Here is a 23,632-nt window from a genome sequence, read left to right as displayed (position 1 = left end):
TGCAAGCAACAGAACATTTCATGAACGCACCAAGCACATTAAAATGGATCGTCACTACGTCAGAGAGGAATATCTACATGAAACAATTGATCTACCATATGTTACCTCAGAATATCAGTTAGCAGATTTTTTTACAAAGCCTCTCGCTGCTCCCAGATTTCACTTCCTCTTAGACAAACTTTCGCTCATTGTACCGTAAGTTTGAGGGGGAGTGTTAAAATGTAAAATATATATAATAATAATATTCATATTATTATTATATATATTAATGTAATTTTATTTTTATTTTTCTATATTTTTTGCTATTTTCTTTTTATTTATTTTTTAGAGTCTAGTTCTAATAGAACTAAACTTACATTATTAGTTAAGTTCCACTTGGAACTTAACTAATAAATGTAACTGTTGGACTAGTCCAACGATTACATTTTTAACTGTTGGACTAGTCCAACGGCTACAATAAGATCTCTCCTCTCCCACTTGTATATAAAGGGGTGCATCCTCTCTTGTATTATCATTTATATGCCTCTTAAGCATTTGATGTTTTCATATCAATAAAGAATATTTTATTTCTTCTTTTGTTTCCCATTATACCCTTTTTAAGGGTTATGCTTTAGTGTCTCTTTAGACACTTTCTCGTGCGGATCTAAGTTCGTGTTTGGAAGATCCTCATTTCATTTCAGGCCACTCCCCTGCTGACCCAACAAGAGAGCGAGAGGGAGCAGGGGGGGCTCGACCCCTTCCCTGCCGACCCAACAAGTGAGCGAGAGGGTACCTGCAACGAGGGAGAGGAGGAGGTGGCGTCGGACTCCCATGCGAGACGTCGGGAGGAGAGGAGGCGAGCGAGAGAGCGGAGCGGTAATAACCTCGATTTTTCTATTTAATTGTTTAAATTTATCTGAAAATAATAGGTATTTTTTTAAATGGGTCTGGGATTTGCGTTTCGAATCCAGGAACCACAAGGGATCCGTTGATCCAGACCGCAGCATGTTCGCGGGTCTCGAACACGGACCTGGGTTGCGCCCCGTGTTATGTATCAAAAAAAAAAACGAAACAAAAGGGAAGCCTGATAAGAGGGTTGCCCGATAAAACCCGCTAGGGTTCTTTCAGAACCCTAGCGAGAATCGATAGCGATGCAGGGAGGGGGTATGCGTGCGCAGCCGCCGAGAGGAGACTCCTCCCTTTTCGGGCACCCTCCTACAAAAAGGGGTCCCCGAATCTCTCTCTCTCTCTCTCTCTCTCTCTCTCTCTCTCTCTCTCTCTCTCTCTCTCGCTCGCTCTCTCTCTCTCTCTCTCTCTCTCTCTCTCGCTCGCTCTCTCTCTCTCTCTCTCGTGGTTTTCAACAAGTCTCGTCGTCGCCTTCTAGATCCGGGTTATGTTCATGTGTGTGGATGTTAACATATGTTATGAATGAACAGTTTCATGTGCCTACATTTATGGAACATGTTTAATTATCGTGCATTTATGAATTGGTTTCAAGTGCACGTGCATACATGAAATTCATGTGTGTTTGGCATGTACAATCCAGCATAAATGTTCTCATGTACTTATGAATCATGAATGAATGCATGTGTGTTAAGTGATTTCATGAAAGTAATTTTACATGAAAGGTGAACACATGCATATGACTGTAGTAGCTCATGCACATTGTTAAATTGGTATGAATGAATGTGCATTTGGAATCACGTTGGTATCGTTGCATAAATTGCTTATTGTTATGATTTTTGCATACGGTGCATCGATGATCAAAATGAATCATCGTAGGCTTGGAGAGCCTTGAGCTTTGGTTTGCGCTTTATTTACTTTTAGTAGCATAACAAAAATCACATTCATTTTGATTTTACTATATTACAATGTTCTATGTGTTTCCACAGGCAAGAGTCCCATGATGGTTCTCGCAGAGGTAGATGCGAGCTTTTGCCTTTACTTTTGCATGCTGAATTGCAAAACTCAATAATTGGCTTTTAATAAAAAGATAATGAATAAGAACAGTGTAATATACATTTTGGGATCACCCATCGGAAGAATGGGGATCTTAGAGATTGGGTTTTGGGGGACCACGAGAATACAAAAAAAAAGACTGTGCACTAATGTTTACTCCTGAACCCGATATTGAGGTTCTTTCTCCTGGCCACGGTTTTAGGGAGAGTCTGTCACTTTACCTAGGGGTGGTGTGTTCGACAAAGCTGTTGTTTTGGTATACCAAAGAAGTGACACTTGTGGGCGTGGAGTGTCCCTAGTGTTCCCGACATTAGATATGGAGGTCTAATGTAATAACCGATTTTTTGTGTATTTTCTTTATAAAATAATGTTAAATGTGCAAATGGGCCTAGGATCCGTATTTCGGATCTAGGACCCATAAAGGGGCATATATATATATATATATATATATATATATATATATATATATATATATATATATATATATATATAAATTTAGTGCAGGGATCCACAGTTGGATCCATTTGGATCCAACTTGTGGATCCACATTACAGGTAAGACACAGATCCACACCGCAATGGGGTGTCGTGGATCCAGACTGTGTCTGGATCCCGAGTCTCGATCTCGGACTCGGGCCGCGCCGCCCCTGTAGCAGGTAAGTAACGAGAAAAAAATAAAAAAAATAAAAAGGGCTTACACCCGATAAAACACAGTGTTAGGGTTCTGAATGAACCCTAACACAGCAGAACCCCAAATTCGCAAAGGAGGAGAGGGGGGCGATGCACAGCCACCGGGGAGATTTCCTCCTTTTTCACTCTCCTACAAGAGGGGGTCATCGAGTCTCGCCCTCCCTCGCCTCTCCTCCTCGTCTCTGCCTCTCATCTCTCTCGTCTGCTCCCCCTTCTCCCGTCCTTTCCCTTGTGTGCGGCAACCACCGACGTCGTCCGACGAAGCCAGTCCCCTAGTTGCTGTTACCAGCAACCAAAGCCATCAGCGACCTCCTTGACGTCTCTCTCCTTCTTGTTTGCGTGGTTGTCGGCGACCTCTTTCTCTCACGGTAGCAACCCCCAAACACTGGTTCGAAGGTACGGGTTCTCTTTTGATTTCAAATAAGAATGGGAACATAGGTTTGTATCCCATGCAATAGTTTGGTAGGGTTTCGGTGTTCTTACAGATGTATTATCTTTCAAGTTTGCTTTGGGTTTCCGTAACTCCCAAATCGACAGATTTGGGGAATTTCGGCGGCTGTGAATTCTAATTAAAAAAAAAAGGTTGGGGGTCTACTATTTCTGAGGTAGGGTTTGGTGTGATTTGTAGGGTTTCTCTGTTTTTGCTTATGTGTCAGTATCCAACATGCATTGTGTTGTCGTTCGAGACATTTTCTGGGTTTTTTCAATACGAATATAGGGGGTTTAGCATGATTTTCGGAGTGTATTGGTTCCAAGGGTTGAGACCGAGCTGCACAACCCATTTGTATGGGTTTTCATTGTGTGAACACCGAATAATGGATTTCTCATGTATTGATTTTCATAAATTCCACCTTGAACCCTTATTTACCGTGTATAGATATGCAGGGCTCCTTATACCTTCAGAGTACTTTATGCCACATGGAAAATCAGTCTGTGCAAGGAAACATATGTACCATGTGTATTTTGCTTTTCATCTTGAATATCCAGTTTAGGGCTTGTTTAGGTGTAGCATATTGAACTGGGTAATTTCTGCAGAACATAGGTGGTTTTGTATAGTGTTTCCTTTAATGCAATCTGTGGTACAATTCGTGTTTCCTGAAATATGCTAACTAAAATTTTGTGGTAGAAGTTAGACGTACTACCTCATAATATTCTGTATTAAAAACATGCATACTGTGGATCATAAAAGTATTTTGAGTTGTAAGTGTTTGGTAAGGTATGTTATGATGAGACGTTTGATTTGCAGAACTAGACTAGAGAAATCACATGTAAGATATGCACGTTCAATCGACGAATTGGACCAAATACACTGGTTTGGGAAAAAGGATGTCATATTCAGAGTGTTCATGCTATGATACACTAACTGAAGTACAAGCATAGATGTCTTTATTCTGTCACTTTCGATTATATGACTAAATGCTGATAGATGCATGGTTCAATTGATATTTTATAAAAAAACAACAACAAATTTAATATGCATGTCGAATATTATAAATACCGATTCAGATTTGCATAAGTTGCATTTTTGGACATTTTACTTATACTTGGAAACGTGTGATGTTGTACATTCTTGAAGCATAGGATATCTGTATTTCTAAATTTTTAACGAATGAGATGCATGAATTGTTTTGGGAATAATCTGAGTATAATTGTCATTTCTAAACATGTAGTCGGTGTAATTTATGAAGCTTGTCCAATCCTAAGCTAGGTATTGGTCTTGGCATAAAATGGTCAGTCCTCTGATCGTTTTGTCTGTGTGAGAGTTTGATTTTACATTTCTGTCCAGGATCGGATTATGTGAGTGGGAGTTGATCTTATGAGCATATATATACCATTTATGTTAATCTGCCCTGCGATAATGCTAATAGGCGTCAATACCATAATATGTATATTCCTCCTATTCTCAGTCTATAGGTGACTTGCAGAAATTGTATTATGTGTTGCATGCATTTAATGGGTGTCTTTTGAACAGTCAACCTGAGCCTTCTTTTGAGATTTTTGAGACAGGTTGGTGACTTTATATATATAGTCTAGTAGTTACATGAAGTTGAATATGTGCAGTGGGTATATGCTTACACACAGATGCATCATTGATTTATATGTTCATGTAATTCTAAAATACAGAAATCTTGAAAGTTTATTGTTATTGCACAAGCGTACTTATATACTTGTATGCATGTTTTGCTAGAGGTGAATCAAGGAATGATATTTCTCTTGTGCGTAGGATCGACATGTAATCCTTGATTAAGACATTGGTGCAAAATTGCTTGCATATGCATGTACATACATGGAATTTATGTATTTTGGCACGTACCTCAAGGCGTGCGTGTTCACACATTTTAATTTGACTGGTTCATGAATAAAAGTATGCATTTGACTTGAGTATGCATACGAATTGAACAAAGACATGCTTATGAATATTTTTGTGGCATACACATGATACAAGTTTGCATTTCTGAATGTGCATATAAATTTCCAGAATGTGTGGTGTGCATGTATTTTGGTTCTCGAGACATGTCGAGATTTAGAATTATTTATATGCTTTGACTTGATGTGACATGCTTAAGCATCATACTATATGCAGTTTGTTTCAAATACATGTGCATACATGAATTGATGTGTGTACATAAATGCATGAGTTGTTCACTTGTCCTAAATGAGATGATTCATGAGTGAATGCATGTATGTGGAATGATTTCGTAAAGGCACATGCACATGAATGTAAAATATAATGCCTATGGTTAAATTGGTTGATATAATTATGCATTTGGAAGCATGTTGACATCATTGCATACATTGCAAGTGGTTATGGCTTTTGCGTATGATGCATCGATGGTCTAAATGAACCATCATAGGCCTAGAGGGCCTTGAGTTGTGGTTTGCTCCTTGACTAACTGTTTAAATGCATCACAAAAAAAAAATCATATTTGTTGCGTGAAGAGCACTGCGTGAAGATTGGTTTGACACTGAAAAGAACGAGCGTGAGGAGCAGTGCGTGAAGAGCGGTTTGACGCTGAAAAAGTAATCAATTAACATTAGGTCTAATCTCCTTTAAGTAGAGATTAGCCAAAATACCTAAGTTACAATAGAGACCTGAAAAAAAATGTATAATAACAAACTACCCCTATCTATGTTCAAACTAACGAGAGTATAAAAGGCACATGCCTAATACTCTCAACACTCCCCCTCAAGCTAGAGCATAGATATCAATCATGCTCAGCTTGTCACAACATCTAAGAAAACTGAAACTAGCAAGAGGCTTGGTGAAGACGTCAGCTACTTGATCTTCAGATGAAACATGTTTAGTACAGATGAGTCCAGTTTGCACCAAGTCCCGTACATAATGACAATCAACTTCAATATGTTTTGTTCTCTCATGGAACACCGAATTATTGGCAATATAGGTAGCAGCCTTGTTGTCACATATCATCGCCATAGGACATGACACTTTCACTTGAAGATAGTTAGAACTGATTTGATCCACATCATTTCTGCAACAGTTTGAGCTATAGCTCTGTATTCTGATTCTGCACTTGACTTGGCTACCACCGTCTGCTTTTTGCTGCTCCAAGTAATCAGATTTTCTCCCACAAATACACAAAACCCAGTTGTCAACTTTCTGTCATTAACAGACCCAGCATAGTCGGCATCCGAATAAGCAATGATTTCTAGTGGCGAGGTTTGACTAAACAACAACCCTTTTCCTGGAGACGCTTTCAAATATCTAAGAACCAGCATAGTTGTCTGCCAGTGATCCTTATTAGGTTTATCCATAAATTGACTTATCTTGCTCACTGCTAATGAAATGTCAGGTTTGGTCACTGTCACATATAACAACTTGCCAACAAGAGAACGAAAACTACTACTGTCTATGGATTCTGAATACTCATCATACATATGGCCCTTAGGGTCCATCGGAATATTTGCAGGCTTATCCCCTAGCATTCTTGTTTCCTTAAGACATATCTACATATACCACCATCACCACAATCCCGACGCAAGAAGTTTTAATAAGCAGAGAATGATCTGAGGCTGACCCGACAAAGCCAAATGCTGACATTATCTCAAAAAGCTTTTGGAACCACGCACGAGGGCTTTGTTTAAGACCATAAATGGCATTCTTCAATCTGCACACTTGCTGCTTACACTCCCCCTCAACCTCGAATCCAGGAGGTTGCTGCATGTAGATAGTTTCCATTAAATCCCCGTATAAAAAGGCATTTTTCACATCAAGCTGAGAAAGGGTCCAACCATAGTGTATAGCAACAGATAAAACCAACCAGATGGTGCCAAGATGAGCCACAGACGAAAAATTTTCAAAGAAATCAATACCATAGGTCTGAGTATAACCTTTGGCTACCAATCTAGCTTTATATCGTTCAAGAGAGCCATCTGAATTATACTTAAGAGAGAAGACCCACTTACTACCAACAATATCTGCATCATTGGGAGGAACAACTAGATCCCATGTACCATGTGACAATAAGGCATCCATCTCATCTTGCATTGCCTGCTTCCAATTGGGATCAAGAAGAGCTTGATGATGATTGACGGGAACAGATATCGCAGACAACGCTGAGATGAAATTTTGCATGTTCCTTCCATGTCGTACATCTGTGACATACTTAGAAATAGGATGAAGAGTACATTGTCTTTTTCCTTTGCGTAAAGCAATAGGCAGATCATCATTTACAACAGATGTTTCAGGATGATCAGGAATACTCACCTCAAGGGAGGGGGAAGATGGAGGCATGCAATCAAGTGGTGATCGATGTGTGTACACCAGTGGAGGATCCCGGTATCGTTGCACAGAAGGATACTCAACAAGAGACTCTTGGGGAACAGACTCCAAGGGAAAAGGAGGAATAGGTAGAGGACAAATATCACCTTGACTTTCTTGCACTTGGGGATGACCACTTGAGAAATAGGGAATCGACTCAAAGAAAGAAACATCCGCACTAATATACTCCTTTTTGGATATTGGGTCATAACAATGATACCCCTTTTGGTTTGGAGGATACCCAAGGAAAACACATTTGGTAGACTGAGTTGTTAACTTGTCCCGATTTGGTTCCAATCTATGTACAAAGCACACACACACGAACACTTTAGGTGGAATATGAAAAAGAGAAGCCTCTGGATGAAAATTTTGGATAGGTATACGATCCCCGACAGAGGTTGAAGGCATGCGGTTTATGAGAAAACCAACAGTTAACATTGCATCTCCCCAATATAATGCAGGCATATGGGATTATAACATTAGACACCGGGCTACATTTAAAATTTGCCTATGCTTTCGTTCAGCCACCCCATTTTGCTGAGAAGTATGAGCATAAGATGTTTGAGGCTTAATCCCATGGTCTTTGTAAAACTGCAACAAGACTTTAGTCTTAAATTCAAGAGCATTATCAGTGCGGACAATTTTGACACCTGAATCAAACTGGGTTTGAATTTCAATAATCAAAGATTGAAGAATATTGGGAACTTCTGATCTTTATTTTATTAAGAATAACCAAGACAATCTTGAAAAATCATCCACAATGACCAGATAATAACGACAATTAGACCGACTCGGAATCCGACTAGGACCCTACACATCCACATGAAGAAGATCAAACAATTTATTACTAGACCGACTCTGACTAGACGGAAAGGAACTTCTGTGGTGTTTGCCAAGTTGACAAGCTTCACACTGTAGGATAGCTGATGAAGGGGAATAACTCTGCGAAGTTTAGGTAACGGAAGATGACCAAGACGATGATGCCACAGCAAGGGACTGAAAGAAGACTCAACTGCAGTATGGGTTGCTCCGCCTGGTTGACGCATATAATAGACACTACCTTCCTCATAGCCTCCACCAATCCTCTTCCCCATCAGCAAGTCTTGAAACATACAACACACAGGATCAAATATCACCCTACAATTTAGTTCTTTGGTGATACGGCTAACTGACATTAAATTTTGTGGAAAAGAGGGAACATGGAACACATTTGTCAACTGGAGATCGGAAGATAAGGAAATGTTTCCCTGACCAACAATAGGAGAGGAGCTACCATCAGCCAAAACCACCTTTCGATGATCTGAAATGGGTTTTAGGTTTGAAAATTCATGAGAGTTTCCACACAGGTGTCTAGACGCTCCAGAATCAATGATCCATCTACTACCTTGGCAAGCTAGATCATCACCTGTGGAAAATGCAACATCTGCCATGGGAGAGCTGAAACTGGTTGGACGACAAGCCACTAGATCATCATATTCAGCACGACTAAGAGTAATGGTATCCTTTGAAGAATCTGCAGGAGCATCTGCACTGACATTGACAGCTTAGGCTTTAGGAGCAAACTTGGATGAAGGAACAGTAGGGCGACCGTGCTTGTCAAAGCATCTATCTTCCAGATGTCCAAGTTTGCCACAGTAGGTACATTGAAGTCTGCCTCTACCACCAATACTTCTACCACGACCTCTCCCTCTAAGGTTAAACACAGGGCCCCATCCACGACTAGACAACATAAAAAGAGCGAAGGTTTGGGATTCAGATTGGGGCTGAGAGAGTGACATAGAGAGTCTACTAAGGCGGTTGTATGCTTCAGCTAAAGTAGGAAGCTACAGAATATTCTGATGACAGTCCTGTGAGAAATCGTGCCACCATGGTCTGTTCTTGATGAACTCTCTGGTTGTCACAACATAGAGGTCTATGAGCATTTAACCTCTCAAAAGCAGCCTTTACCGAAGCATAATATTGCGCTAAGGTTTGGTCTCCCTGTTGAAGTTGATAAATTTCTTGTTCAACCTGTAAAATACGACTTACATTTGTTTCCTGAGAATATGTATCTCGAAGGTTATCCCACATTTGTTTAGCAGTAGTGTAATAAATGAGACCATCAGCAATATGTGGTTGAATACTATTCATAATCCATGACATAACAATGTCATTGTCTTCTTCCCATGTAGCATATTTACCCGTCTTCTCCTTTGGTTCAGATTCTAATAAGATATACTTCCTGTGATGGCCTGAAACTGACATCATAAAAGTACGAGACCATCTAGCATAATTTGCCTCGTCTAATTTAACAGATGATCCATAAGAAAATGGATTTGCAAAAGCTTTGTATTCAGGCAATGACTCCACCTTCTGGCCGTGGTTTTGATACTCAACCATTTAAACAAAAACCAAAAAAAAACTAATCAGCATTGCCAAAAAAAAACTTTCTCTGGGTTGCGTTACCTCTAGGAGATAAGACTAACTTAACAATGACACAACGACCCACGACAACTCAAAGACTGCTGATCGCCAACACCACATCAACAACTCACGACACAACAGATCATATCAGATCTCAGCAACAACAATAACTGGCCTGCAATGATGACCAATATGATCTGCATCAACAAGCCCTAAATCACCAACTGCGACAGCATCGACGACCATACTTCACCCCAATGATATCAACATCCATTCAACTTCTGCAGAAGTCGATAGGATCTACCACCTAGGATAATGTCTGGTAGTCCCTATCAGAAAGATCAACCTGCAAGAGATAAAAGATCAACCTGCAGGAGATAAGGTGAGGTAAAGAGAGAAGGGAGAGAGAAGAGGAGTCGGCAGTAATAGGGTTTTCCCTTTTCACTTATTATTTATAAGTGTTATACAGGGTATAACATTACACAAGTAATAAAAATAAATTACAAACATGCCACCGCCCACGCATCCCAAGATGGATCCTTGGAATGTGGTGTGGGTCGGATCATGGACCCAAAACTAACAACCTCCCTCAAGTTGAGTATGGTCTTTGATCATGCTCAACTTGTCTTTGAGTGCCCAAAACTGATCAGTGGATAATCCCTTGGTAAAGATGTCAGCAACTTGCATATCTGACCGAACATATGCAGATTCAATTTCTTTTTCTTCCACCTTTTGCCTAACAAAGTGTTGATCGATCTCGATATGCTTCGTGCGACAATGAAGGATGGGATTGAAGGCAATATTAATAGCACTCTGATTATTGCAAAGAAGCATAGAGGACAAGATCGGTTCTTGTAATTCTTGCAGTAGATGTCTCACCCATGTAACATCGGTTGTTCCTGCTGCCATTGCACGATACTCTGCTTCAGCACTAGATCGCGCCATTGCCTTTTGCTTCTTGCTACTCCATGTTACAATATTATTGCCGATAAGAATGCAATACCCCGAAACTGATCTACGCTCGTCAGGATCACCAGCCCAGTCCGCGTCTGTGTAGGTGAATAGTCGATGCCCTGACGTATAAGCTGTGTCCTTGGTGTACATCAAGCCATCTCCAATCATACCCTTTAAATACCGAAGGATCCTTTTTACTCCTTCCATATGTACATTTGTAGGAGCATGCATAAACTGTGAAGCTTGATTGACAAAGTATGCTATGTCAGGCCTAGTGAATGTTAAGTATTGTAACATCCCTACAACTCGACGATACAAAGTAGGATCATGATAAGTAGTGCCTTCTTTAGCACTTAGCTTATGATTTAGAAGGCAAGGTGTGCTAATTGGTTTACAATTCTCCATCCCTGTAGCAAGTAAAATATCAATAGTGTACTTATGTTGGCTCAATGTAATAGTCTCATGTTGACTATCAACTTCCACACCCAAAAAATATCGCAAGGGACCCAAGTCTTTCATCTTGAATTTAGCCATCAGCATAGACTTAACCCAAGATATGTGAACCTCATCACTCCCGGTAATAATGATGTCATCAACATATATAAGCACTCAAACAATAGCTGAATCACTTTTGAATATGAACAATGAATGATCTAGAACACTTTTAGTGAACCCATGATGCTGGATCTCCGTGGAAAAACTTTCAAACCAAGATCGAGAAGCTTGTTTCAAGCCATAAAGAGAGCGTCGAAGTTTACATACCCAATTGGATGAATCATGCATACTATAACCAGGTAGTTGCTCCATGTAAACTTCTTCCTTTAGTTCACCATGCAGAAAAGCATTTTTAACATCAAGTTGACTGAGTGACCATCCATGTTGTAACGTCAATGCAATGATAATCCTGACGGTGCCCAATTTTACTATTGGGCTGAACGCTTCATCGTAGTCCTGCTCATATTGTTATGTGAAGCCTCGTGCAACCAGACGAGCCTTATAGCGCTCAACACTGCCATCCGGTTTGTGCTTGATCTTGTACACCCATTTGGATCCTACAACATTCTTGTTATCTGGCCTTGGTACAATTTCCCATGTATTGCATTCATGCAATGCTTCCATTTCCTCATTCATCGCCTCTACCCAGGCACGGGAATGTACAGCCTCATGGAAAGAGGAAGGTTCTGTTTCTTTGGACACTCTGGTTAGAAATGTTTGAAAATCCAAAGAGAAATTGTTATAACTTACCCAGCGATCTATAGGATGTCTAATCCGAGTGGAACGTCGTAGAGGAGTCTCATCATTGACTGGACGAGCTCTACGAGAATAAACAAGACCAGAAAAACGTGAGGATGTTGTTGTAGGAGGAATGTCTTCCATATGTGGTTCCACATCGAAAGTATAAGGTTCATTGTCTATCAATAAAGATGAATCCTCATAAGACAACGAGTCATATAAAAGTGTGTCACTCAGCCAAGGATCATAACTGTCCTGTGTATCTGTGGAAGACGAACCCAGAGTGTCAAAATTTTCATCATCAAAAACAACATTTCTAGATACCCGGATTTTGCCCGTATGAGGATCATAACACCTGTATCCCTTATAGTCATCTGCATACCCAAGAAACTTGCACTGTACAGCTCTGTCTTGAAACTTATTTCTCAATGAATGATCAATATCAACATAACATACACAACCAAAAGGATGTAGTTCTTCATATGATGGATGACAATTATAAAGAACAAAATACGGAGAATTATCTTCAAGGATGGTCATGGGCAACCTGTTGATAACGTAAACAGCTGTATGGAAAGCCTCTGTCCAAAGAGAGAAAGGAATACCCACAGTGTGCATCATGCTCAAGGCTGTCTCAACAATATGCCTGTGTTTTCTCTCAGCTACTCCATTTTGTTGAGGGGTATGAGGGCAAGAAATGTTACGTGTAATGCCATGCTCCTTCAAATATTCACTAAAATCATGGGATATGTATTCTCCCCCCATCACACTGGAAATATACAACATTGGTATTGAATTGGTTTTCGACTAGTGCATGAAATTGTTTGAACTTGAAAACTTCATGTTTGTTTTTCATGAAGTAAATCCAACTAAATCGAGTGTAAGAGTCAAGAAAGAGTACAGAGTATCGAGATCCAGAAAGAGAGGCAGTGGGCGCAGGACCCCAAACATCTGAGCATATAATCTCAAAAGGCTTTGTTGCTCTTTTATTGATACAATGAAAAGGAAGTACATGACTTTTGCATAAATGACAACTTGGACATTTTGACTCTAAACTGACTGCGGGTATTAAACCTTTAGCAGACAACTTGTCAAGAAAAACTTGACTACAATGACCCAAACGAAGATGCCATAAGTCTGGCTTATTAAGTTTCAAGACTCTAGATAAAGAACTATGATCTGTAGATCGACTCAAAAATGTTGGAAAGGAAGAAGCTGAAGAAGCCATGGCTACGGAAGACGACGTCTTCAAAAGCACATGAGATTCTTCAAAGACGTACATGTTCCTGCGCCGTTCACCTTTAGCGAGCGTCTTCTTGGTGTGAAGATCCTTAAGATAAACAGAAGGAGTAAATTCAACGGAAGAATTTGTTTCATCAACTAATTTTGACACAGATAGAATATTCTTTTGAATAGCAGGTGTGAGTAAGACATTTGACAAGGGTAATTGAGATTCAGGCAAAGAAAAGGAGACATTTCCAGTGTGAGAGATGGGGTGGTGAGATCTATCTCCTATGACTATAGTGTCATTTCCAGTGTAAGGAGTCAAGTGAGAAAATTTACCTGCATCAAAAGTAACATGTGTTGCTGCCCCTGAATCAATATACCATATACCTTCATCATTTTGGCGCAAGTTCATCTGATTGAAAGTAGTCATAAGGATATTGTGTACGTCCTGTGGAAGAACCTGTCCCTGAGGAGTGCGTGCAAACGTCTGAGTTGCCTTCTGCCCTGGCCTCCCTGTTTTGTTCCGATTCTGAGGATTGTACCAGCAATTTGCTTTAACATGTCCCCGCTTATTGCATAGAAAACAAGTAGGAACACGTCCCCCTCGTGGTACACTGCCTGAGCCAAGGCCTCCTCCACCTGGTGTAGGTAGTAATCCTCCTTTGTTTATAGGTGTTCCATTGGGACGAGGAGGAGTAAATAAGACTCTTGTTTGAATAGGCGTATGTGCCATCATCACAGGATGAGCATCATCTGACGCGTGTTCCTGATTTAAGTTGACCTCATATTGCAAAAGCTTAGATTGAAGATCATCAAAACATGGAAGAGCTGAGACAACCTGGAGTGTCGTGCAAAACATGCGATATTCAGGTCCAAGGCTACCTAATACTTGTTGTACCATATCCTTATCTGATACAGGACTTCCAATGGCAGCTAATTGATCTATAATCACCCTGACATCCCTCATGAACTCTATAATAGATTTGTTTCCTTTTCGCATGGATTGGAATTGCCATTTGAGTTGCAAAGCCCGAGATTCGGAAACCTGAGAAAAGGAATGAGCTAGTCCATTCCACAACTCGGCAGCAGATTGATCATCAGAAATAGTTTGTAAAACACGATCAGAAAGTGTGGAAGTTATGTAAGCAACTAATGTCTGATCCCGTTGTACCCATATGTCATAAGCAGGATTGGTGGTTCGAAGTTGACTCACCTTCCCATCTTCACCTGTTATTTCTTGCATGGTATGTGTAGGTGGGGCGGGTAATCGCCCATCTAGATGCCCATAAAGACCATGACTGCGAATAAAGGGCACAATCTGACGCTTCCAAAGTAAGTAGTTATCATGGGATAACTTGTGGGTCATGAGGTGTGTAAGAAAACTAGGGTTCAACTTGGAATCCATGGATTATATGAAGAATGAGATACAATAACAGATAGAAAACAGGATTGGGATGACACCAAATAGAATGCTGACTGTACTGACAGTGTATTAAGGGAAAAACAGCAATGTTGTGTGCTAAAAATAGTATCATGCCTTCGTCACACAGAGGAGTAGTGACGTGCGAACCAGAAAATGTTGAACGGAAATTTATTGAGAGAAAAACAACAATGCTGAGAAAAACAACAATGTTGTGTGCTGAAAATAATAGAAATGCCTTCGTCACACAGAGAAATAGTGACGTGCGAACTAGAAAAATATTGGACAGAAATATTTTTGGGGAGAAAATCAAGGACTCGGCAGACTGGAATATAATATTAGGACGTGCGTACCAGAAAAAATATTAAAAATGAAAGGAACTGAAAGAGAAACTAGAATGACGTGAAAAAGGATTAAGGAAAAGAGAAGAAAAAATCCTGCGTCCTTTAGAAGCACGTGATGGTCCTTATAGGGCTACTAGATGATTGATTTGTGCTCTGATACCATGTCAGAAAGATCAACCTGCAAGAGATAAAAGATCAACCTGCAGGAGATAAGGTGAGGTAAAGAGAGAAGGGAGAGAGAAGAGGAGTCGGCGGCAATAGGGTTTTCCCTTTTCACTTATTATTTATAAGTGTTATACAGGGTATAACATTACACAAGTAATAAAAATAAATTACAAACATGCCACCGCCCATGCATCCCAAGATGGATCCTTGGAATATGGTGCGGGTCGGATCATGGATCCAAAACTAACAGTCCCTTCCCCTAACTTCAATGACTGGGGAGGCCGAATCTTTGCCTATGGAGTGGTTGTTAACAACCTGTCCATTGAAGTTTTGTACCGCTTCATCCTCTCCCTTAACTGACAAGAAGAAGCGAATGGGTGCGTTAGGTGTTGCTTAACTAACGACCCATCCTATGTTGTGATCTTTCAACCACTCGAGCATCTAGCCTGTGAAGGCGATCAGTCACCATTTTATGTGATTACAGCATTTTGCATTTAGCACTATTCGAGGTTGCACGACCATCTCATCCGATCATCGCAGTACTAGCATGTAGTGCACGACTACAAGTACTCTAGGATGAAAGGGGTGTAGCTCCTCAATAGGAGCCTCAACAGAAGTGTTTTGCAAAGATGTAATGTTTCTTGTTGCAAGAGGGAGAGTGGTAAATGCTCCTTGCATTCTCCACGAGAATGCCTTTATGGCACATGCAATAAGCGAAAACCTGAGTGTCATCTGCAATGGCAAGACAGTAACAAAGCATTTGCAAAAGCAAGAGCCTGGGCGCAAAGTGCAACGGCAAAGGAAAGACATAGCAGAAGTAAAGGACAAGGATCACGAAACCGCGTCCTTGAGTTAAATGTGTACTCGTATAAATATATATTTGTATATATATTTATTTAATTGTCTTTTTTAGTTAATTGAACTTAATTCAATTGTTCAAGTCCTCCGTGCAATCTGCCCCTACCTTGGAGAGCTGCAAGCTTGCTGGCTCCTGCGGGTGTAAACGATTGACGGCTCGGGCCGCGAAGCGCGAGCGGGATCCGTCGTACGAGCTGCAAAAGTGACTATCTTAGCAAGCTAACACCAAAAATAGAAGATCAGGGGCATTGTCGTCGTCCTAACATGACGGAAGTAGAGGCAGGAGCATCGTGCCCTTGCGCACCTGCTATCAGCGCAAGAAGCAGGGGCAAGGGGTGTGAGCCCCCTGCTGACCTGCTGTCAGCAATTTACGAGGAGGCAGGGGGTTGCACCCCTGCCCTCAGAAAGCAAGGGCAGGCAGGGTTGCGCCCCTGCCTGACAAAGTAGAAGAGAGGCAGGGGGCTTCGCCCCTGCCTGTCGAACATGCAAGTAGGCAGGGGCTTGGTTCCTACCTGATAAAATGCGATCAGGCAGGGGGCAAAGCCCCCGCCTGATGCCAGTGAAGAGTGAGGCGAGGGGGCTAGCCCCTGTCTGCCGAAAAAACAGCGGAGGCAGGGGTGATGCCCCTGCCTAAAGAGAGAAGAGGCGCAGGGAGGGGGCTCGACCCCTCCCTGTCAGAAAAAGGGGTGCAGGGAGGGGCTCGACCCCCTCCCCTGTCGTAATAGAGAGCAGGGAGCAGGGAGTGGAGCTTGACCCCCTCCCCTGCCGGAAAGGAAGCAGGGAGGGGTTGGGCCCCTCCCCTGCTAAAGGTGGTGCAGGGAGGGCTCGACCCCTCCCCTGCCGTAATAAGAAGCATGGAGGGGGCTCAGCCCCTCCCCTGCCGTAATAGGGAGCAGGGAGAGGGTGCAGCCCCCTTCCCTGCCTACAAGGGTGCAGGGAGGGGGCTCGGCAAAGCAGAGGAGAGGGAGTCGGTCGAGGGAGATATGAGAGAGCAGAGGGGAAAGGGGAGTTTCGAGAACCTCCCCCCCTTTTGCCTCGCTGTCTTTAAAAGACAGCGAGGGAGGCGGTGCCTCCATTGGGTCCGGGTCGGATCTGGGTCCGGATCTGACCCAAATCCATGGATTTTTTTTTTTTTTAGTTTTACAAAAGTTGAGGCTCTAGACAATCTCCCTTAGTGTACTTGATGAGGCCTTTGGACAATATGTGATTCTCCATAGTAGAGGCCCATGTATGGTGGTTGGACCCATTCAATTTGATGGGCATGACGAACACGGAGTCCTTCATAATGAGCAAGAGAGAAACAAAGAATTGATATAGCAAGAGAGTTTATGAAGATTTAAAGTTTTGGCATGTTTTCCAAGAAACTCGATCACCACGAAGGTCCACCAATAGAATCAAGAGCCTATTGACTCTAATACCATATAACGAAGGAGTGCACACACAAATCCACTATGGGATAAAGCACATAAGCCACTAAGGGCTAGAACAAACACTCAAGAGCACACACAAGCCACTAAAAGGAGTTAACACTTAATATAAAATATATATTTTTTATTCAACAATAATGCTCAAGAGAAGCATAATTGAGCAAGGGGTTTAACCCCCATATATATACAAAGTGTAGAGAGCAAGCAGTTAAGCTAGTCCCAACTGCTAGCTAGTTGGCCTTTGGGCTAGTTCCAATGGCCAGCTGGCATAAATACCCCTTGTAAAAAGGGTAAATTATAAAACATAAAATAAAGAAAAATAAACAGAATAAAAAATACAATAGAAATGTACAATGTTTCATAAAATACATTCTAAAATGACATATATATAAATGCATATTCACGTGAATATATATTCATTTTAAAAAGGCCATTAGAGAGGTATCCACACACCCTAGGAGTTGTGCGAACGATTTGGGGGTTGATCCGTGTGTAACGGAGAGGGCTTTTGCGATTTCATCAAGAGTGCATTTCCACCATTTTTTCTCTCAAGGAAGTGTATTAAGGTAAAAAAAAAACCTATTAATATTTTGCTTTGTTCATGTGAGATGGTTGATGATGTCTTATGTAGCTCATAGAGAGATAAATGCTTCATATGTGATTTTATGGTTGCATTTTGTGCATTTCATCACTGTTTCGTGTGTTAAGATTTTTTATAATTTTTGCTATTTTCTGATTTTTTTAGAATTTAATTTTTTTTTCCAAAATTTATGATTTTTTACAATATGATACATATCGTATTTTGGGATACTTACAACCTTGTTCAACACTTCCAACCATCATGAAGGTAAAGTATTACATAAGCCTTGAAACTAAAATTTGTTACAACTAGAATCTTAAAGAGAAGAAAAAACCTACAATAGGAAAAAGGTCATGGATTGTTGTTGGACAATTCAGTACCATCTTTTTCAACCTTTGACCTGAAGAGAAAGGGAACCAAAATTATTTAAGAACAATCAATGTAACTTCAGCAACAAAAGAACTGCAGCTGTAACATGCAAAATTTTATGTCTCAATGTGTGATAACAATGAAATAATATGCAGGAAAAAAAAAGAATAATTAAATTGTGCTTTTTAGCATCAGAAGCATTTTGTGCAGCAAAATAAAATTCATATACATTGTTTTGTTGCAGCTAACGTGACACGTTCCCATCTGTCAACTCTGTTTTCAGTGACTGATGGAGATCGTTCTGTCAACAACGGTGTCACACTACTTGCACCAAGCTCCTGCAAGTGCATTTGTAAAAGTTCATTGTAGAAATTGAAATGCAAATCAAAATGGGAAGAAAACAAAAACATTTTCATAGTATTAAAAAAAAACATAAAAAAGTGAAGACATCTATATAAAACATACTGGATACACCATATAAACATACAGTGCATTTCTCAATAGGCCAATCTGCCCGACCACCTTTCAGGGTACCTGATGATAAAAATTTATGTTCAGCCACAAGGGAACATATGGGACCATAATATACTCAAGCTACAGGAAACTCACCAAAGGCTGAGTAAACATGCCACTGAGTACTTTTTGGGATGTATACCTCTGGATTGTTCAAAGCAATGAAATCTAGACCAGTTTTGTCAATATTGAGTATACAACCTTTAATTACTTCTCCTCTCCCATTAAAGAGCTCTAACCTTCCAGAAGGACACCCACAAAAATTATGTGAATCTTTAAACAATAAGCAACAATCATAATGCAACTGCTTGGTAATAAATCATCACAAGCAATACTGGATTTTCTTGAAAATGGCACAAGCCAGAGCAATCATCTGAGGTAAAAATACTGAGAGAGAGAGAGAGAGAGCATTCCGTACAGTTTCTAATTCAAACTAAATCAAAATCACTGTTGACAATGAGATGTCTACAGGATATTTGTTGGCCATGTGCTCTGAATCAAGTACATTAGTAATATGAAGCTACACAATAATCTAAAAGGGAATGTTTCAGGTATTCAAATTTATCATGAAAATAAAAACTAAAGTCACGAAAAAACTGAAATCAAAAGGTTAGATAAACATATAAGAGAAATAACGACAACACCAATCAGCATTTCCATCTGATATGGTTGAAACAAACTGCATGATATTGTATATCACGTTTGCCTTCACTTATTTACAAGTTGATGTTGTATGCTAACAAATTCAAAGAACTATTCGTGCATAGTGCAATAGGCGCATACAACTATACAGTGACAAACATACACATGTAGTAAGTTGGTTTCCAATTTACAATGAGTTAAGTCCAAACTGAAAACTGTGTCATGGCTGTACCTCCCTTAGATGATGCAAGAGAACTAGAAGAGGAAGACGAGTCATGGTCAGCCTCTAATGTTTCTCAAGATGAGAAGCAGCACCTTTGATCAATATTATTTACAAGAAATGGCTCTAATTAGAGCTGATTATAAAACGTATTAAAGTACATCAAAACTACAGCAATCTGCCGCTATAAGTATTGTAGAAGATGAACCGAACCCTAGAGAGAGAGAGAGACGGCTGAACTTGAAAACAGAAAAAATAATTCATCATTAGGGCTTCTCTCTATATTAAATAGAGAGAAGCAAAATAGAGAAATTACATCTAAGTCCTTATGAAAATAATATTTCAGAAAACCTCTAATAAAGAACAACTTAACCTAAAAACCACCTATTCTCAACACTCCCCCTCAAGCTGGAGCATAGATATCTATCATGCTCAGCTTGTCACAGCATCTGGAGAAATTTGGCCTAGCAAGAGGCTTTGTAAACATATCTGCAACTTGGTCTTCAGACTTTATGACAAGCTTGAATCATATCTCTTACATAGTGGCAATCAACCTCAATGTGCTTTGTTCTCTCATGAAAGACAGGATTGTTTGCTATATATGTTGCCGCTTTGTTATCACACATCATGGTCATTGGAGAGGAAACCTTCACCTGGAGATCATTAAGAACAGTGCGAACCCATATCAATTCAACAGCTGTTTGGGCCATAGCCCGATATTCTGATTCTGCACTCGACTTGGAAACCACATTTTGTTTCTTACTTCTCCATGAAATCAAGTTGTCTCCCAGAAACACACAGAATCCTGTGGTAGACTTTCTATCTACTACAGATCCAGCATAGTCAGCATCAGAATAGGCTACTATCTCCAGAGTTCCACCTTTCTTGAACAGTAACCCCTTTCTAGGAGAGGATTTTAGATATCTGAGAATCATTATGGCTGCATTCCAGTGTACCTCAGTTGGTTTGTCCATGAACTGGCTAACTTTGCTTACTGCTAAAGCAATACCTGGTCTGGTCACAGTTACATATAGTAACTTCCCTACTAGGGAGCGATAGCGTTTGCTATCAACAGGTTTTGACCCTTCTTCAACCAACTGAACTTTATGGTCCATGGGAATATTTGTTGGTTTAGCTTCCAACATTCCTGTTTCCTTTAATAAGTCAAGAACATACTTCCGTTGAGACAAAACCATCCCTTCACGGCTTCTAGCAACTTCTATACCCAGAAAATACCTGAGTGAACCAAGGTCTTTTATAAGAAAGTGTTTGTGAAGATGAGCCTTTGTGGCTTCAATAGCTTTCACATCATCTCCTGTAAGAATGATGTCATCCACATATACTACCATAACAACTATGCCAGAGCTAGTTTTCTTTATAAAAAGTGTATGATACTGCTGCTGATCTGTTAAAACCAAAGCTTGACATCACTTCAAACAACTTTTAAAACCATGCACGAGGACTTTGTTTCAAGCCATAAATCGCCTTTCTCAATTTGCACACCTTATGACACTCCCCCTCAACCTCAAAACCTGGAGGTTGTTGCATGTAAACGGTCTCAGAGAGATCCCCATAAAGAAATGCATTTTTCACATCTAATTGACACAAGTTCCAGCCATGCTGAACAGCTACTGAGAGAACAAGACGGATGGTACCCATCCGTGCAACAGGAGAAAAAGTTTCAAAGAAGTCAATTTCATATGTCTGGGTATACCCTTTTGCGACTAATCTGGACTTGTACCTTTCAATAGAACCATCATATTTGTACTTTATTGTATATACCCATTTACAACCAACAATGTCAGCATCTGCTGGGGAATCAACTAGATCCCAGGTATGCTGAGATACCAAAGCTGTCATTTCTTCTTGCATAGCCATCTTCCAGCGATTATCAAGTGCTGCCTGCTGATAGTTCAGAAGAATGGTTTCAGCAGACAAGGCTGAAATAAAAGACTTCATCTGATGTCCAATTCTGGCATGGGAGACAAAATGAGATATGGGATATAAGGTGCATTGTCTTGTCCCTTTTCGAAGAGCAATAGGCCTGTTATCATCATCCTGAAGATCACTATTGTCAGTAGAACTTACCTCAGGAGAAGAAGAAGATGAAGGCTCTTGCGGAAGTGGAGCTCTACGCACATATACCAATGGAGGATTATTAAATCGTGAAGAGGATGAAGTTTGGTTCGGTAAGGAGGGCACAGATTGAAAAGGAAAAGGAGGTATAGGTAATGGAAAAGACTCAGCTGGATCAACCTGCAGCGGAGAACCGGAACTAGAGTAATATGGAGAGGATTCCAGGAAAGATACGTCCGCACTGACATACTCTCGGCGAGAAATAGGATCATAACATCGATAGCCCTTTTGATTTTTTGGATAACCAATAAATATGCATTTTTGTAGCTTGAGCGGCTAATTTATCACGGTCAGGGCCAAGTTTGTGGACAAAACAAACACATCCAAATATTTTTGGTGAGAAAGAAAAAAGTGGGGCATTAGGTTTTAGGATATGTAATGGAATTTGATCACCCACAGAAGACGAAGGCATGCGGTTGATCAGATAGCAAGCAGTGGTAATCGCATCACCCCAGTATAACGCATGAACATTGGATTGAATCATAATGGTCCTGGCAACATCAAGGAGGTGCCGATGTTTTCGCTCAGCCACCCCATTTTGTTGAGATGAATAGGCACAGGAAGTTTGGGGTTGGATGCCATGATCTTGGTAAAATTGTAACAGACCTTTTGATTTAAACTCGAGAGCATTATCAGTGCGAACAATCTTGACAATAGATTCAAACTGAGTTTTTATTTCAAGAATTAGGGATTTGATAAGACTTGGAACTTCAGATCGTTCTTTTATTAAAAATACCCATGATAACTTAGAGAAATCATCAACAATAACAAGATAATACCGACACTGAGTCCTAGTAGGACCTCATACATCTGCATGAAGAAGTTCAAAAACTTTATTACTAGACTGACTCTGACTCAAAGGGAACGAACTTCGATGATGCTTGCCCAACTGACATGCTTCACACTGAAATGATGTGGTGGAAGGAATCTGAGGAAAGACCGACCGAAGCTTTGACAATGAAGGATGACCAAGACGACGATGCCACTGAACAGGACTGAATGAATGTTCCACTGCAGCATGAACAGAACCCATTGGATGATGTAGGTAGTAAATTCCATTTTCTTCATAGCCTCCACCAATCTTCTTCCCCGTCAGCAAATCCTGAAAATGACAACCCATTGGATCAAATATTACTCTACAATTTTGTTCTTTTATAAGGCAACTAACAGAAAGTAAACTTTGAGGAAAGTTTGGAGCATGAAGAGCATTTTTCAACTGTAATGAGGAGAATATAGAAATATTTCCCTGACCAACAACCGGGGAGGAGCTCCCATCGGCTAATGAGACTCCAAGTTGAGCCTTAATGACCTTTAGATCTGAAAAAACACGTGAATTTCCACACAAATGTCTGGATTCACCAGAGTCAATAACCCACTTACTATCATTCGGATGGAGATGATTCCCGGTTGAATAGGCAATACCAGCTACAGGAGAAGTGGAACTCAAAGGTCGAAGAGCAATCAACTCATCATATTCCGCACGACTAAGGGTGATACTACTTTCATTTGCAGTGATATTCTCTTGTGCATTTGTTGCCTCAATAGTAGTAACATGAGCTTTAGGGTTATATGACTTTGATGCAGAAGAGATTGGCCGACCATGCTTATCCCAACAACGATCTTCTAAATGTCCAGATTTTCCACAGAATGTACATTGAAGCTTTCCTCTGCCTCCCATACCACGTCCACGTCCTCGTCCTCTGATATTCTGAATATTTCCACGGCCATAACTAG

The 23,632-nt window shown here is 40.5% G+C and overlaps 1 protein-coding gene across 1 annotated transcript in view; it reads right to left on the bottom strand.

Annotated features, from left to right (window-relative positions):
* Positions 1-23,632, bottom strand: part of LOC149849193 (methyltransferase) — a 123,201-nt gene that overhangs the window by 49,062 nt on the left and 50,507 nt on the right. Inside the window, exons 3-6 of the mRNA XM_089998895.1 lie at positions 18,997-19,139; positions 18,875-18,921; positions 18,617-18,725; positions 18,357-18,418 (exon numbers count right to left, since the gene is read on the bottom strand). Coding sequence (XP_089855021.1) covers positions 18,357-18,418; positions 18,617-18,725; positions 18,875-18,921; positions 18,997-19,139 — 361 coding nt within the window. The remainder of the gene's footprint in view (positions 1-18,356; positions 18,419-18,616; positions 18,726-18,874; positions 18,922-18,996; positions 19,140-23,632) is intronic.

The sequence above is a fragment of the Nuphar pumila genome, chromosome 1 (assembly GCF_984573655.1).
Source record: "Nuphar pumila chromosome 1, dmNupPumi1.hap1.1, whole genome shotgun sequence".
Classification (NCBI taxonomy): Eukaryota; Viridiplantae; Streptophyta; class Magnoliopsida; order Nymphaeales; family Nymphaeaceae; genus Nuphar; species Nuphar pumila.
This window is presented reverse-complemented; position numbering and strand designations above follow the sequence as displayed.